The 17,688-nt window shown below is 43.8% G+C and overlaps 1 protein-coding gene across 1 annotated transcript; it reads left to right on the top strand.

Moving 5' to 3' along the window:
• The first annotated feature begins 606 nt into the window (after nucleotides 1–606).
• On the top strand, nucleotides 607–12,375 carry REELD1 (reeler domain containing 1). Its single transcript, XM_030311897.1, has 6 exons — nucleotides 607–840; nucleotides 4,088–4,310; nucleotides 6,392–6,555; nucleotides 9,515–9,827; nucleotides 10,351–10,414; nucleotides 11,228–12,375. The coding sequence occupies exons 1-6, from the start codon at nucleotides 633–635 to the stop codon at nucleotides 11,834–11,836; spliced, it is 1,581 nt and encodes a 526-aa protein (XP_030167757.1). The 5' UTR covers nucleotides 607–632; the 3' UTR covers nucleotides 11,837–12,375.
• The last annotated feature ends 5,313 nt before the right edge of the window (nucleotides 12,376–17,688 follow it).

Below are 17,688 nucleotides of genomic sequence, written 5' to 3'. Positions count from 1 at the left end.
CTGCTCATCTTCTCTGTGAAAAAGTAGTGAAATAACTAAAGCCAGTCAACAGAAGGGAGGGCAAGAAGATATCAAAGTGTTGCAAATTTAACAGTTACTTCTAAATAATAGATGTTGGCAGAAATTTTGTAACATTCGGCTCTGTAATTTACAAGTGTAGAGATAAGATACTAACCCAAGCCACCATATGCCATGTGGCCTGACCATATTGGAGTACTGGGTGATTCACTTCCGCAATAATGTATTATAGCTCACACTGCCCTTGGATATCAGACAGCTTGTAAAGAGTTCACATTAGGATACAAATATTTTCTGGTCTTATTTCCTTGACTTAATCAAATCCTCCCTTTGAAAAGAAACAGTCTAGTCTTGTAAGAAAATTATAGGACAGGCTTAAAAAAAATATTTAGAAATGAAACACTTTCTACACATCTTTTTGATCTTGACCTTGAACCCTTGAAATCTGGGGAGGCAGCACTAAAGCTATCTCAGGTTTAAAGGCAGTGTGGGATTCAGGTCTGTTAAAGGCAGTGTGGATTCAGATCAGTCACATTCAAAACGACGTCATATTATTTTCTTACATAACATCCGGATTGAAGCTGTTACTTCTCGTGACGCAAGATAAGGGGAGGATGAGGGTTCCCGCTGCCCTCACAGGCTGGGCTTGTGCAGCTCTCTGCCTGGCTTCCTGCTCAACTGCCTTTTCTCATGGTGCCGGCTCAGTGGCCTGTCAGGACATGCAGCCCAAGCACCTTCAAGCCCAGCCTCAGAACCCCGGCACACACCACATCACCATTCACACCAGCAGATCTTCCTACTTACCGGGAGACATCGTTCCAGGTATGTATGGGAGAGCTTTGAGAGACCCCCAAGCCCTAGTGACAAATTCCAAGTTGTACTTGTCCCAAGCATGTGTTTTCTTGGCTAAAGTTTGACTTCATCCTAAAAAGCAATTATTGAGCCAAAGATACGTATGAACTATTTGTATCATGGAAACCACATAAATAATCTCTATATTGATACTCATTTTTACAAGCGGGCACAAATAGCATTACAATAAAAAAGTATCCATCCTTCTAAGATAAGTATAATTACCCCAAACAAACTTCATGTATCGTGTGTGTTCGTGCGTGCGTGTGTGAAATAGACTTTAGCTTCTCCTTATTTAAAACGAAAGTGATTTGCAGAGTGAAAAGAGTATTTCCTGCTATTTTAGTTTAGGTGCCTGCAAAAACCGAGAAGGAACTTGAGTGAAGGTAGTTTATTTGGGCGATGATTCCAGGAAGTACAGATGAGGAAAGGGAGACAGGGAAGAGAGAGACACCAGTAAGAAGTGCGAGACTAGGCAGGTCACTGCCATGGACAACTGGGACTCAATTCCAGTGGAGACCATCTAAGAAACCACACAAAACACACCTCTGAATCATCTCTCAGGAGGTTGGAAGGACCAGGGCACTTACGGGTGGAGGGTAGCGTCCCCACCACGCATATACACTCCCACACACACACACACACACACACACTTCAGAGTCATGCCTGCTTACCTCGGACCAAGCTCCCAGCAGAAAAAGCAGAGAAGAAATCTACAGGTACTGGAAGCAGTAGCTGAGTGTAGGCAGAAAAGCGTCTGTGCAACCACATGTGAACTCAAACATATCAGCAGTGTTTGCTCTACCCCCTTTTGATTTTGCTAATTCTTTTGATGTCAATTAGGGGAAATAAATTAGAATAAAATTTACTCTATAAATATCATTTTATCCAATCGTTCTGCTCTATTGGTACGTGTGGGGAAAAAGTATGTGAGTAAAATATTGGCCCTCCACAGCAACACATTCCCCAAACTGAAATACAGGCTATTCTAACAGAGCTTCCCAAACTTTATCATATCACAACACAGCTAGAAAATGATAATACGTGTAGTGCATGCTGGGGCAAAGACAAGAGGCTACTCAAGGCTGGGGGCAACTTTTCTGGGGCTCCAGTCACCACAGTATGCACCCAGGCACCAGCATGAAGGGATCAATATATCAGCACCCCTGTGTTCTGTGGCTAAAGGAATGAAAATGGTAAAAAAAAAAAAAAAAAAAAAAAAAAAAAAGCTGTAAAAAGTGACCCAAAATACTGTGACACCCAAAACTCTAATAAAAGGTGACCTGAAGGAAAAATGATTGTATTGTTATTGGAAGTAAAACAACATACATAATAAAGAGCTGGAGGGAACACTTCATGGATCCCACTTTATTGTGCTAGGATCACCCTGTCTTCTTTTCTTTTCTTTTTTTTCTGGGACCCCACACTAATCCATGAGCTCCTTGAAGGTAAGGACCGTGTTGTCCTGTTCATGGATGTATGCTCAATGCCTAGTACAGTGCCTAGTTTTAAATAATAACTAAATATTGTTCAAATGTTTATTAATGAAAGTTCAGTTGCAATGGAAAATAAAATGATCGCAGACACTAAGTTGCATTTAGCAAGCCTATAAAGTTATACCCATGATTATAGCAACTCATTTAATTACAAACGAGCTTGCCATATTATTTATGTCTGTAAGAAAAATTCCTGCAAGTGAAATTGCTAGATCAAAGGGAGACTGCATTTCTGGGCTTTTTGTGTGTGGTAAAATATATGTAACAAAACGTTTGCCATTCTAATTGAAGTACACCATTCAGTGACATAATTTCACAATGTTGTACAACCATCACCATTATCCATTTCCAGAACTTTTTCATTACCTCAAGCAGAAGCTCAGTAGCCATTAAATAATAATCTCCATCTTCCAGACCCTGGTCACCTCTATAATCTTTCTGTCTTTATGATAGTTTACCTGTTCAGGTACCTCGTATGAATGAATTATGCAACATTTTCATTTTGTGTCTAGCTAATTTCATTTACTGTAATGTTTTCTAGGCCTTTCCATGTTGTAGCATGTATCAGAGGTAACTGCATTTTAAATATGGAAAATATTATTAGGTTACCCGCCCCCTCGAAGAGTTGGATGGTTTATGGTACTAACAGTAGTGAATGAGTGTCCTAGTTTTTCCACAGTCCCATCAATAATGGTTATAATTACACATTTTAAAATTTGTGAACGTGGTACGTTTAAAATAGTGCCTCATTGATAATTATTTTCTAAATCACGATTGAACTTGCTTTGTTTTCTGTTTGTGTCCTTTGCTAAATTTAAGGCTGGTCATCTTTTTATTGATTCACTAATCCTCTTTGTATTTGCCTGTTTTGTATCTTTACAAATACTTTTCGTAGTTTATACTTTGTCTTCTGATTTCTCCTATGTTCATAATTTTTTAAACCATCTTTTTCTTTCTGGCAACTGGGTTTTTCTCAGGCATTCCAAACTACAATATTTTTACAAACCACATTTTTCCTAGTTTTTTCTATTTCTTTTTTTTTTTTAAATAATGTTTATTGGGGCGCTTGGGTGGCTCAGTCGGTTGGGCAGCCGACTTTGGCTCAGGTCATGATCTCACGGTCGGTGAGTTCGAGCCCCACGTCGGGCTCTGTGCTGACAGACAGCTCAGAGCCTGGAGCCTGTTTCTGATTCTGTGTCTCCCTCTCTCTCTGACCCACCCCCGTTCATGCTCTGTCTCTGTCTCAAAAATAAGTAAACGTTAAAAAAAATTAAAAAAAATGTTTATTTATTTTTGAGAGAGAGAGAGACAGAGAGAGAGAGAAAGAGTGGGGAAGGGGTAGAGAGAGGGAGACACAGAATCTGAAGCAGGCTCCAGGCTCCCAGCTGTCAGCAGAGAGCCCCACATGGGGCTCAAACTCAGGAATTGTGAGATCATGACCTGAGCCTAAGTCAGATGCATAACGACTGAGCCTCCCAGGTGCTCCCTGCTCTTTATTTTTAATTTTTTTTTTAGTGTTATGTATTTCACTTTTACATAACTTTGATCTAAATCAAATTTATTTTGGGCATGAAAGAACACTTCAACTCCCCTCCCCTTAATGAATTGTTTACTCTCTGAGGGCTTGTCTTAAGCTTTTAGTTTTGACAATACCCATAAAAATCACCAAATGGAACCACACGTGAAGAGTGCTCACCCTGAATGGATGTGTTCCGTTGCAGTGACCGTGAGAAGCAGTCGGGATTTCATGGGATTTCTACTACAGGCTCGAAGAGTCTCTGATCATCAAATAGCTGGCACTTTTGTTTCCATCCCTCCTCATTCCAAACCGATGGCTTGTTTTCAAGAGGCTGACACAGTCACCCACTCTGACAAGTCCCGGAAGAGAAACCTGGCCTTCGAGTGGCAGGCTCCTGCCCAGCCTGTGGGGGATATTAGATTCCTGTAAGAGTGAGTTAAGTGTTGCTTCTTAGTAATGGAGCCTTACACTTCGAAGAGAGGGGGCCTCTCCTCTCCTTTCCTTCATGCTTTGTCCCCTACTCCAGCCACCTAATGACAAGGACAGGGTCATGAGGACTGCCCCAACTAGACAGCCTATGCAGAGGCTAGCTAACAAGGAACTTACCCCCATCTTCCCACTTTGTCGTTATCCATGGCTCAGGAGTACGTGATTTCCCTTCCTCTCTGGGCACAGATGCATCTTGGCCGACCTCTCCAGGAAATAATGGCCAGACAACAAAAGAAGGGCCAGTGGGAGAGTGGGGAAAACTGAGAAACACAGAGGCTGAGGCATACAGACAAGTAGACACTTCCCTGGGCCCAGAGAAAGCCACTGAGGTCTCCTTGCCTTGCCTATGGTCTAGCAAACGGGCATAATAATGACAGCACATACCTCAAGGGTTTGTATAGGGATGAAAGAGCCAATATAGGCAAAATGCTTACAATGGTTCCCGGCAACAGCAAACTCCATTTATACATCATTACTCAAAATGAGACACTTGCTTTGCTATTCTTTTCAGACACTTATGTTTACCAAGAAAGAGATTTTTTTTTTTAACTCTTGGGAAAGGGTATGTGCTCCTCAGTTTCTTTCCCCCACACCCATATATATATATAGGAGGCTTATATATATATATGAGGGGGAGGCTGTGCCTGAAGGTGGAGGCATCCAGACTCCATGTTGTCTTCCCCTCCAGATTTTGCCTTTGGCACTGGGAACAATGAAATATGAGCACCACTGCCTGCCCCCTGTCCCCACAGTGACCCTTTTCCATCATTTCCTGGTGGACTAAGTCAACAGACAGGACAGCAAGGAAGAAAACCCTGTGCCATAATGATTTTGCCCATTCGGGAAGGCCAGTATCCATCCACTTGACTGTTGGTGCAACCCAGCTTCTGCCTGGGGCTTTGGTTCTGATCCAATGCAAGGGAATGTGTGTGATTTAGAGTCCTTAAATGTGTGGAGTTGCTTTTATTTCTCAAATCACCTCCATTTCCAGATTTGCCATCATAGCTGCTCAGTGCTACATAGTAAATAGTTTAGGAACTATTATTTCCATTTGACAGTAAAGGCACTTGATCAGAAGCCTCTCCCAAAGTCACCCTGTGTTGGCTCACCTCCCGGATCCTTTCCCATGCTAGAAGTGACGATGTGCATGAGGCCTGAGCCATGACTCTTACTTGTACCCTAACACTTTGGGTGGCCTCAACTAAATTAATCACATTTTTATAACTGCCTTCTGAATATTTAAAATGAGAAAAATGCTAGTAGCCAATAATCCCTACCTCAGTGAAATTTTGGGGAGAATAAATGAAAAACTGTGAAGGTGATTTTCACAAAAGAAAGCCATAAGTATTCAAAATATTAGAGTACCAATGATGTATCTCTAATGTTTAATGGAATCTACAATTACAATGGAACCATACAATTGTACAACAGAATTATGAAAGTTTCAATTAACAGAGTAATTCAATTAACAATAGACCAGGAATGGCTAATAATAAAGTTGAAAATGGAAACTTTTGAGTCTAAACAGTTTAAGAAGACACCTTTTTGTCAAAATGAGGTTTTTAATGACTATATTTATTCAGGAGGGTCATTGATTTATACATATCCTTTCCTGTGTTAATTATTTGCTGCTGTTGAGTTTTGGGTTTTTTTAAAAAATTTTTTAACATTTATTTATTTTGGAGAGACAGAGAGAGACAGTGTGAGCAGGAGAGGGGCAGAGAGAGAGGGAGACACAGAACCCAAAGCAGGCTCCAGACTCTGAGCTCTCAGCACAGAGCCCAATGTGGGGCTTGAACTCACAAATCGCAAGATCATTGCCAAGGCCGAAGTCAGACGCTTAGCCGGCTGAGCCACCCCAGGCACCCCGAGTTTTTATTTCTAAATAGAGTGGAGTCACCCAAAGGACAATACAATCATCTCTTCAGTTTTTCTATTCATTTAGACTTTTATTCTTCTTCAGGTATTATTTAAGGGAAACTAAATCCTCGAATCATTTTGCTTTCTTTTTCCACAGTTTATCAGTGGTCCAGTCGTATTTCGTTTACTGGGAGAGGATTGAATCCCCTGTGATGTCTCAACAGACACGCAGCAGAGCCCATCGTGATGGCCCCGTGCAGCCCAGCTCACCGATGCCAACCCCTGGGTGGAGGCCAGAGGGAACGGAAGGAATCGCCCCAGGTACAGCTTGCCATGGGACTCAGAAGCCTGATTGGCATCATTATTTTTATAGCTATCTATTTTCACTTAGAAATTATGGCCGCTGGTCCTGGTTCTGGCAACACAAGCAATAAACACCTGCCTCCACCGGCTGCTGCAGTTCTCGGGGACACAGCCGCAGTTGGGAGGGGACACTTGCCTGTGCTGTTTGTTGTGGCAAACAGACTTTGTGTGGCTCAACCTCCCAAATCAAAGTGGGCCCTGGGGTGGACAGTTAGATTCTGCTACAGAGCCAAAGAACAGCACCTACCTCCCTCTACCCCCGCACCTACTGGTCATCACGGTGTCTCAGCGGTTTCCTTCAAACCCCTGGAGCTACACAGGGAGCACAAGAAAGAGATGATCTTTTCTTCTTTTTGTATAAAACCTCATCCAGCTTTAATTGTTACTTTCCATGGTAGGTAGCTGGCTCTTTGCAGCCTGGGTTGGAAAAGGGAATCAGGAATGAGAGGCTGTTTGGATGGCAATGGACTTTTTCTTGGCTCACCACATAACTTGAGACTCCATTGGCCTGTGAACTTCTGAAACAAAACAAAATGAAACAAAGCAGGGGCATCTGGTTGGCTTAGTCGGTAGAGCATGCAACTCTTGGCCTCAGGGTCATGAGGTCAAGCCCCACAATGGGTGTGGAGCCTACTTAAAAGATAAAACAAACAAACAAAAAACTAACCAGCCAGAGAATAAAGTGGTCATCTGAAAATTCCTGGTGATACGAAACTCATTTCCATTATTTATTTCTAGTTAAGTGCTCCAAATGGATGCACTCTTAAATTCATCCAGCCACCTGCACAGAAGATCCAATCTGTAATCCTCACGATCCCACTTTGCTTTATTCCGTCCTTTGTTTTTGGCCAACATGATGGTGTCTGACGTTGCTCAGTCTGGCAGACCCAGGCACAGAGCTCACCCTGGGCCACTCTCCCTACTGCCCAGCACACTCCTCCAACGTTCCCAGCAAGCTACTCCTAAAAGCAGATTAAGATCTCAGGGTCTGGCAGCGTGGCCTAAAGAAGACCCTGCAAACTCAATGTGTGTTTGAAGTCTCATGTTTTATTTTATATATCATGCAAATGTTGCATTTTAATCCCAAGCATGTTTGTTTTAATATGAAGATGAGTAAAAGTGAGGTGTCAGGAAGTTGCATCATGTTGGCCCTGCAGCCTGTCTTAGGATGTTACTGGGAACCTTGTCCCTTGGGGGGGGCCGGCGGCAGACTCCCATCTGAGCAGCTAAGGGTAAACTCCTTATTACACTGCACACATTCTTCACCTTCTGGCCTAGCCTGTTTTCCTGCCCATTTCTCTACACAGATCCCAGTGTTTCCCAAAGGAAAAAGTCGTGTGTGTGTGTGTGTGTGTGTGCCTGTGCATTGAGATGGGAGAGGGGTAGGGGTGTCATTTAGCAAAGTGAAATAGATTTCTTAACTGTGAGAGACTGCAGTAGGCAAATTACAAATTATGAATTTTTGCATTAGGAAGATGGTATATTGTATTTCCCAAACTTAGTTCCCAATAGACCCTCAGAACACTTCAGGGCCCGATCTTCATGTTTTGCCTTCAGACATTTCCTCAAACCGGGCTCTTCCTCCTGGTAATCTGTTTATCTTTCAAGGGGAGGTTCAAATATCTTCTTTGTGAAACTTTCCCCGTACGTCTGGGGAGGCAAATGTAATTGTCTTCTTAATTCTGGTTTTTAAGCTCTCATCACACTGTAATTGATAAGGTCGGGCATCTAAGAGTCTCTCCTCCTAGATTTTGAGTTCAGAACCAACAGTTGCTACCATGCAGCATTTCTGTATCCCCAGGCTTCGCAGGAATGCCCGTCACACAATGAATCTGCGGGAAATGGCCGAATGCCTTTAGAGTTCAGGCAAGAATCTAAAACTGTCAACTTTTGCCACGTTCCGTATGTCTGTTAGGCTTCCTTGCTTTTCACTTCATCCTCAATGTTTCTGAGAGATGAAGGCTTTGGATAAGAGTGGCACAAAAAGAAAAAAAAAAAAAAAGCATTCCAATCCAGTTAGAACCCTGGCCAGAGAAACCTCAGCTAATGTGTTTTTGTTTTGTTTTTGTTTTTTGCAAACACCATCCTTGGCATCCTAACAGTTATCATGGTAAGCCCTCAGGGTGCCTTGCACCTGTGCCAGGCCCTGTGTTCCATGATTCTACATCAGTGATTTTCACTCCTCAGCAGCCCTATGCTCTAGGTACCATTATTGGTACCATTTTGCAACAGAAGAAACTGATGCTCTGGGAGGACTTGCCCCAAACCAGGAGGTAGCAGAGTGGGGAATTGAACCCAGACAATAATCTGACTCTAAAACTGGTCTTGCTTACTTGCTGCGCTGTTTCTAATTTTTATTTCTAATGCTCTGGGCCGTCGTGTTGGCTAGTCATGGATAGGAAGTGAGATGGCGGAGAGCAGGGCAGGGGCAGTGATCTCATCTCTGCCCATGGCACAGGCTCAAGTCATTATCATCACCAGGTTATCGTTTCCTCTTAATACGATGGCAAGAAAGATTGAGGGCTTTTAAAAATCTTTGATTTGTGGAATTCTGATTTTTTTTTTTTTCCTAGCTAGAAGCAGTTTTGGGTAGAGGTAAGGAAAAAAAAAACAACAGTGGTCATAGTGGTTTCTATATTCCTTGAGTGATGACTGTTAAGAATGTACAGGTCCAGAGGACCAGAGGCTTACTATTTATAAAAATGTTAGAAATCGAGTCCTTTGCCACTTGGCCAGGGGCTTATATTACTGGGCAGATGATCGTTTTGTTGATATTTTTGAGTGGTCCAAACTTAATTTTTTGTCCCCAAGGTACCTTGGTCTCTAGTATTTGCCCCATTATCATAGTTGTTTATTCTAATCAGTATGAGGAAAATGCTCTCACTCTCTTTTGTGGTGTCTTTGGATCTCTGCTTAGCTCCCAGTCCCCCCGCCACTCTTCCCCAGCGACGTGCAGACATCTTTGCTGTTGCCCTAACTAGAGCTACAGAGGAGAACAGCTTAGATTCTTCTCCTGCCAGTTTTTGGGTGATGGAATTTCCTGGGGGCACAGAGACTCTGTTGCAATCATCTTCACACACAGCTACTGCAATCAGCAATGGCCAGCAACCCAGAGGGGACAGCAGCCCAACCCTAGAACCATCCTTGGATGTCCGTGGGCTGGAGAGACTCATGGCTCCTGGGAGATTCTCCTCAGAGGGCATTGCTTCCAGCCCTAGCACCTACTTCAGGTAATGGATCAGGGGTGGACCATTCAGTAAGGTGGTAGGATGAGGCCAAACAGTGGGATGCTGAGAAAACATACATTTCTTGGTGTCTGACAGAAAAGACCTCACCATATTTATTCTTAAGTGCACAAGAAACCCTGATTGTAGAAGGGCTACTGGTCAAAAGGACTGGGTATGAAAATCACCTAGGGAAACTGTATTCTCCTGGCCAGGGTAAGATCCCTGAGATGCTGCTATAAATAAAATAAGATACAAATATACATTTTATAGCTTAGATATGTAAATTTATAATATATAAATACATATTTTATGTAAAATAAATAAAAGCATTCAGTGAGTCTTTGTTGCTATCCTCACTAGCCTCTTCCCCATCCCCTCTCCTTTTCCTCTTCAGCCCTCAGCTCCAAACTCAGAAGTCTTTCCAAAGAAATCTGATTTTACCAGCATACATAGCAACGGTAGGAAATGCTGCTTTTTGATCCATATACTTAGTGACCGCTTCTCAGCCCTCTGTCCTTCTCTTTAGGACTCAGGATGATCCAAGCTTTGGTTCATTGGAAACTTGCCTGCCCTCGGATAGGGATGAACAGGTAATAGCCCTGGTTGTGCATGGTTGATGAGGCTGATATTTTGATCCCAGTGTGGGAAGTTCCAGGCTGGGAAAGCAAAGCTATTACACTAGTAGCCAAAATTTGAGAGAAGGACTCAAAGGTATGATATATATTCAGCATCTTTTTACCAATCAATACCAGCCTTTCTGTTATACACAGTGTCTCTGAAGTTATTGACAATTGTAGAAATTGATAGTTTTAGTTATTTGTTTTCCCACTTAGCCTCAGTTAATAATTCTTGTCTTTCCACCTCTCCACCCCCACTTTATAACATTGGCCTGAAAACACCACATATGGTTCCAGAGGTTAGATCAATGGGTGATATAAAATATACATGCCCACTGATTTACTATTCCTTTGAAGTCTTAAAAGGAACACAAAATAAAACATGGTATAATATTCCTACTCAAATTTATTGGAACCTACAGCAAGATTAAATGTCTTCTTTCATGGGTCCTAGCATAAAAAGACAGTCAAAGCTTTCTGCCATTGGAGATGATAATCACCCAAATTGGTCTGGAAACCTCTTAAAGGACCCTAAGTTTATTCTTGTAACTGGCCTCTATGCTCTCTTTGTGGGGTTTCCATTAGCTACCTCATCCCCATCAACCACAAGGGCATATCTATCTACTTGGGCATTTTATTCTGAGCTCTTTTAGGACCAGGCACAAGCTTGGGTTTTCAGCTGCTGCCTGGGCTTCTTTAAGGATCCCAAATTAATTGGGAAGTTTAGTGGCAGCTTGGAAGAAGACTAGATCCTTTGACTTCTTTTTTTTCCCTTTGCTTTTCTAGGACAAGATGGAATCCTCTAATAGGACTGTGATGAGGTCCCGTCTGCCCACTGTCCATCTTACCTATCCTCGGCATTTCTGGTCCTCTGAAGCATTCACTGGGAGTGAGGCTAGGGCAGCCACCTCAACCCCTGTCTTCCACACTTCTGCCACTTCTAGGCCACCTGCTGCAGGCAGCCAGTCAGAGGCATCTAGGCCTTCTGCCAGCTTCTTACCTCAGTCGAAGTACAAGGAGCCCAGAGTGGGGGAGGGAAATGGAAGGGGCAGAGGGGGATACCCCAGGAAGCCCAACCCAAGGCCTGAGGTTGAGCAAGAGGGACACGGTGCCCCTTCGGGGCTCCAGCTCAGGACTTCCCAGCTGGGAATCCTGCTTTGCCTTTCAGCCACCTTGGGCATGGCCCTGGCTGCTGGCCTTCGCTACCTGCATGCCCAATATTGCCACACTCAGACGGAAGTATCCTTCAGTGAGCCTGCTGGGGATGCTATTACCAGCAGCGACGGAGGCGAGACTGTGCATGTCAGGAAGATCGGGGAGAACAGTTTTGTTTCAGTTGAAGTGGAATACAACTGGATCACTTCCTCTGTGGGTAGTGAGAGAACAGTCCTCTGAGAAGATCGTGGTACTAGGCAGGCCTCTGGGTGGCTGTCCCTAGACCCTGCGGTGTCTCAGCCAGAACAGAGCTAATGAGAATAGCTGATGAGGACAGGGGCTCCCTGTGCCCCCATCAGTGAGCAGTTAGCGGAGGAAGCTGTGAGCAGACCGTTTTATCAACAGAGGGAGTTCTGCCCGAGCTTTGTTGTCTTAACATCTGTAATTTAGCTGCTTTTTTTTTTCTTTTCACAATTAGACGTTCTGTTTGAAGAGTTAAACTCCACACAATGAATATTGTATAACCTGCTCATTAACTAGACTCCTGTGGCCGCCAAGCTTCCTCTGTTGCCTTAAGGAACCTGCAGAAATAGAAATTCTGTCCCTCCTCAGTATGTCAGCCTCATCCCTTCCAACTCTTTGAAAAAAAAAAAAAAAAGGTAATGTTGGGGTTGTGTCTCTTGCAAGAAAAAGAACCGTGGCCCTCACTCTGCCTCTCCAAACCACCCCAGAAGAAGTTTCATTTTCAACACTGGCTCTGCTTCGGTTGACTTGGTGAGTGCAAGGGTATTCAGTCTTCTTGGAAACTCAGAAGCCTGGCAAATCCCCTTGGAAATTGATCTGAAGCAAGGAGAGTTTGAGAGAGCTCGACTGAACACATCTGTGGGAAAACATATACATGCTGCATAAACACCAGAGTGGGGTAAGCACGCCTCTTCATCAGGTGTAAATGGATCTGAGACTTCCCATCCATTTACACTTGATGGGAGGCTTATGAATCCTAACAGCTAGCAAACATATTGCCTTTTGCCAAAGGTCAGGCTGAAAAAAACTGATGATCCCACAGTTTGAAGAAGAACCTCTACTCATCTTTTCAGGGAGAAAAGGAAGACAGCATTGTGGACAAAGTCCATTTTCCTGCTCTTCTGATTTACGAAGATCACTTTGATTTAGGACGTGTCCCATAGATACTGTGTGGGGTCAACAGGTTTGACTATAACTTTTGAATATACTCACCTAATATGACATGTAGAAATTAGCTGCCTTTTCAGAGCTAGACCTGCTACAGAGTCACAAAGCATTTTAATGTAGAAACAGGAAAACACTACACATCTGGCAAGGGTGTTTATTCATCCAGCACCTAGATCGTACAGGTAGTGTGCTAACTTTGCATACATTTTCACATTTAACTTTCACAATAACTTAATGAGGAAAAAGTGTAGTGGCTTGCCAAAGAGAGAGAGGCTTTCATGACATCTCAGTTCAACAACAAAAACATTTTTTTATTTTATTTTATTTTATTTTTTTTAATTTTTTTTTTCCACGTTTATTTATTTTTGGGACAGAGAGAGACAGAGCATGAACGGGAGAGGCGCAGAGAGAGAGGGAGACACAGAATCGGAAACAGGCTCCAGGCTCTGAGCCATCAGCCCAGAGCCCGACGCGGGGCTCGAACTCACGGACCGTGAGATTGTGACCTGGCTGAAGTCGGACACTTAACCGACTGCGCCACCCAGGCGCCCCCAAAAACATTTTTTTAAAAAAACTGGGGTGTGGGAAAGAGCTAGATCCTGCTGTTTTTCCAGCCTCTTATAGCTCACTGGGCACTAATACCACAATTGTTTCCTCCTGGATTCTGGGCTAGGCAGATCTGTCCCGTCTTTAGTCAAGTGCCTCATTAGGACCAGGGAGACCTAGGTAATTGTGTGTTCACAAATGAAAGTGTTCTAGGAATGCTGTGGAAATGAGTGAATTTACTGTACTCCAATGGCAGCCACAGATATCCTTTTACATATCTCGCCCTCCTCAAATGAAATCCTCCCCGAGATGCAGACGAGGAACCCACCAGTGGAGAGCTCTCCTCTGACCATCACATCAGCTGGACAAGTGCACTACACGTACACCTTCAAGACCTTACCTGTCCAAGAGGACATTTTCCTGGGTAAACAGACTGTTGTCTATTTGTTTCACAACTGTTTGAAATAAACTATCCCCAAACTCAGTGGTTTAAAATAGCCACGACCACCACCACTTGTCGTCCATCACAGTTCTAGGGTTGGCTGGGCTCAGCTGGGCAGTTCATCTGTTCCATGTGTTCTTGACTGAGCTGGAACACCCAAGGTGACTCACTCACGTGGCTGGCAGTTAGTCGCTGGCTGATGGCTGGGGCTCAGCTGGGGCCGTTGATGAGTGTAGGCAGCAATTTGTTCCTTCTCTTCCTGGTTTCTTACATCATGATGGCTGTGTTCCAAGATGGGTATTCCAAGCAGACAAAACCAGAAATTGGGTGCTGTCTTGAGGCCTAGCTTCAGAAATAACATGGTTTCACTTCTGCCACTTTCTAGTGGTTACAGGGAGCCATGGGCCAGCTCTCCTTCAGAAGGAAGGGCGATGGATTTCATTTTTGATGGGAGAAGTGGCAAAGGATGCGAAGCTATGTTTAATTCACTACCTCTCCGGTTAGACTACCGACCTGCCACAGGACTTATGTGAGAGTAGAAGGAAGGGACATTCATCCCCAAGAGGTGCCCTGGGGGACTTGTCCTGGAAAACATCGAAAGGGGTGACGGAAATCTCAGACATCAGGGTTAGGTATTTCTTCTTCTCCGGTTCCACGGGCAAAATAGTAAAGTGGTGCGGAAGAGTCAGCCAGGCCTCTGAGTCTCAGCTTCCCCATCAGAGAAAAACAAAATTATTTACCTGCTTCGGTTGTTGTGAAGATTAAATGCATGTTCGACATTTAGCCATCTATATAACCAACTGCTTAATGTCACTTTGCAGCCAACACCATCTTTAAATCTAGTCCATTTAGAGAAATTCCGTGGTCAACAAAAACGTTACTCCCTTTCCATGACAGCTTCTCCCTGTCAGCCCCTCCTTCTCCTGCCCAGCGCATGGAGGTGGTCACGGCTTTAGTTGTCATGGTAGCCACTGGCTACAGTTCCTGCTGAGGGTCACACATTTTTGCTGAGACATTCTGAGTAAACTCTTTTTTTTGGCAGGGGCAGTGGGGTCCATAGACCTGTAGTCATGAGACATAAAACCCCTCTGTTACTGTGAACTTGAAAGTCCTCTAAGCCTGGCTTCAGAGAAGCCCCAGAGGGGAGCCAGTAGGAAGTGTTAACCTGAAGGCATTTACTAAAGCACAAAGACATTAAAAGTAAAAAAAAAAAAAAAAAAAAAAAAAAAAAAAAAAAAAAAAAAAAGCAAAGCAACTCAAATGCAAAGTCTTAACATAATTTTTTTTTGTTTTGTAGGAACAGCTACAGAATTGTTGGGCCAGCCACTTCTCAGAGAAGGGGGTTTGGGCTAAATACACATTTAAGGGAAAATGGCAGAAAAACAATTGTTGAAAACTCTATTTCAAACCAATGTTTTTACCTCTATTGTGTTGTGTTAATTCAATAGCAGATCGAGAGTAGGAGAGTAGGGGAGAGCCTCAACCTTTCTTACATTGAGAGGCTATTTCTGATATTTCTAATTGGTTTCTCACCTTGGATACAATATTTTCACTAAATCACAACCTAATGCTTAACGATAGCGTGGCTGAGCTGTCCCACTATTGAAGCTGTCTGGATTTTAATTTGCTGTGACAATGTTTGTTGCCTTAAAAAAAAATCCTAATTAACAACAACAACAAAAATGGGTCGACAAACCAGTAAATATTTAAATAAGTGTCGTGTTTTATTTGAAACGTTGTCTAGAGATGGCTGACACTTTATGAATAAATTACAGATATACCCTCTCCCATTCTGGGACTTCCGGTGTTCATCAGTGATCCCAGACTCTCTGGAATACAGGCTTTGTGATTTGATTTCATTCTACCCCAGACTATCCCCTTTTTCTAAAAGTGGTGTGCAGCAAGGAATTTCTTTTATTCAAGTAAAATGAATTTGCGTCCCTTATTTTATTAAACTTGAAAACAGCCTCAGAAGAACTCTGCTCCTTCTGCAAGTGGAGGCTTTCAGGTGTTGCAAACCCAGGAACGGTCACCTCTGGTTTAGAGCATCAGGAGGGCCTTTATGATAAAAGGAAGTCTGATGTTTAGTTTGTTATTCCATTTTTTTTTTTTAATTTTTTTTTTCAACGTTTATTTATTTTTGGGACAGAGAGAGACAGAGCATGAACGGGGGAGGAGCAGAGAGAGAGGGAGACACAGAATCGGAAACAGGCTCCAGGCTCTGAGCCATCAGCCCAGAGCCTGACGTGGGGCTCGAACTCCCGGACCGCAAGATCGTGACCTGGCTGAAGTCGGACGCTTAACCGACTGCGCCACCCAGGCGCCCCTGTTATTCCATTTTTTACATGCAAAAGGAAAATGTGAATGTGTTGAGACTCTGCTCTGTTGATATTTGAGTGAAGCTTCCAGGACAACTGAGCCCTGTCGAATGTTTTGTTTTGTTTTGTTTTGTTTTGTTTTTTGGTGGCTTTTTGCTTTTAAAACATAACTCAGTTTTTTGTTTTTTTTTTAATGTTTATTTTTGAGAGAGAGAGACAGAGTGCGAGTGGGGAGGGGGAGAGAGACACACACACACAGAATCCGAAGCAGGCTCCAGGCTCTGGGCTGTCAGCACAGAGCCTGACATGGGGCTCAAACCCATGAACCATGAGATCATGACCTGAGCCGAAATCGGACACTTAACCGACTGAGCCACCCAGGTGCCCCAAAACATAACTCAGTTTATGCCACACTGTCTCTGAGTTCTCTGGTGGCTTTCCACCTGTCTCCGAATAAAGTCTGAGCATCTGATTGGACTGACCAGGGGCTGTGAGACCTGGTCCCCTGCCCACCTTCTTCCTGACTCCCCACCTCCACTGTGCAGTCATGAGCGCTCCTTGAACACTGCACCACTTCATTCAGATCACTTGCTCTGGCTGTTCTTGTCTCAAATCCCATCCTCTCCGACCTCTCCTCAAGCCTTCAGAGCTTTGTTCCAATGTTGCCTTATCGGAGAAGCTCCTCCTGGCCATTGCAGTCTTTTCTCGCTCTCTATGCCCCTCTCTGCTTTACAATATTTATAGTACTTATCACTTCCTGAGTCTTATGTATTTATTTGTGTTGTTTATTTTCTGCCTCCACTTGACTGGGATGAGGCAGAGACTTTGTTTTACTCATTGATATTCCCCCAGCCCCTCGAGTTGTTCTTAGTACATGGTAAGTAATCAATAAAAATTTGCTAAATGAATGAATGGAAAGTTCTGGCTTTGTGTTGCTGCCCCCAGTTCTTAGTCTGGATTGAAGTTGAATATGCAGCACCTGGGGCAGTTCTAGGCAGGGTGTGTGGGCATCAGGAAATGCAGGTTCCTGTCTAGAGGTGAACTAGAGTTCTGTGGGCCACTGTCTCCAGGGCAGGGGATGTTCTGTGTCTCAGATCCAAGGCTCAGGGAAGTTCTTGGCACAGAGAGGCTGACAATAGACTTAACCTCCCAATCTGAGCTGGGGCAGAAGGAAAGCTGAATGGAGGCTTTCTAAGTCAGAAGCTCCCCGTGAGCACACTTTCTTCAGTGTAGATACTCCGGCACATGGTTTCTAAGCCCCCATACTCTCAACATTTTGGGCTGGACAATCTTTTGTTGTGGGGCTGTCCTGTGCATTGTAGGATGCTGGGAAGCACATCTGGCCTCTACCCACTAATGACAGTAGCTCCCTCCTCCCCAGTTGTGACAGCCAGAAGTGTCTCCAGACATTGCCCAATGTCCCCTGGAGGCCAAAACCAACTCCACTGGGGAACTGCTGGTCGAGTAACTAAGAGCTGCCATTGTAGGCCCCAGGATGAAGCAGGCTTTCCTAAATCGTTCCCATATTCGGGGATAGAGTGGGCAGTACTGACAGAACCATAGGGTTTAACCGTAGAAATGGCTTTGAAGGTCAT

This window comes from Lynx canadensis, chromosome B1 (assembly GCF_007474595.2).
Source record: "Lynx canadensis isolate LIC74 chromosome B1, mLynCan4.pri.v2, whole genome shotgun sequence".
Taxonomy (NCBI): domain Eukaryota; kingdom Metazoa; phylum Chordata; class Mammalia; order Carnivora; family Felidae; genus Lynx; species Lynx canadensis.
Note: the sequence above shows the minus strand (reverse complement) of the source record. Positions and strands in the feature narration are given on the sequence as shown.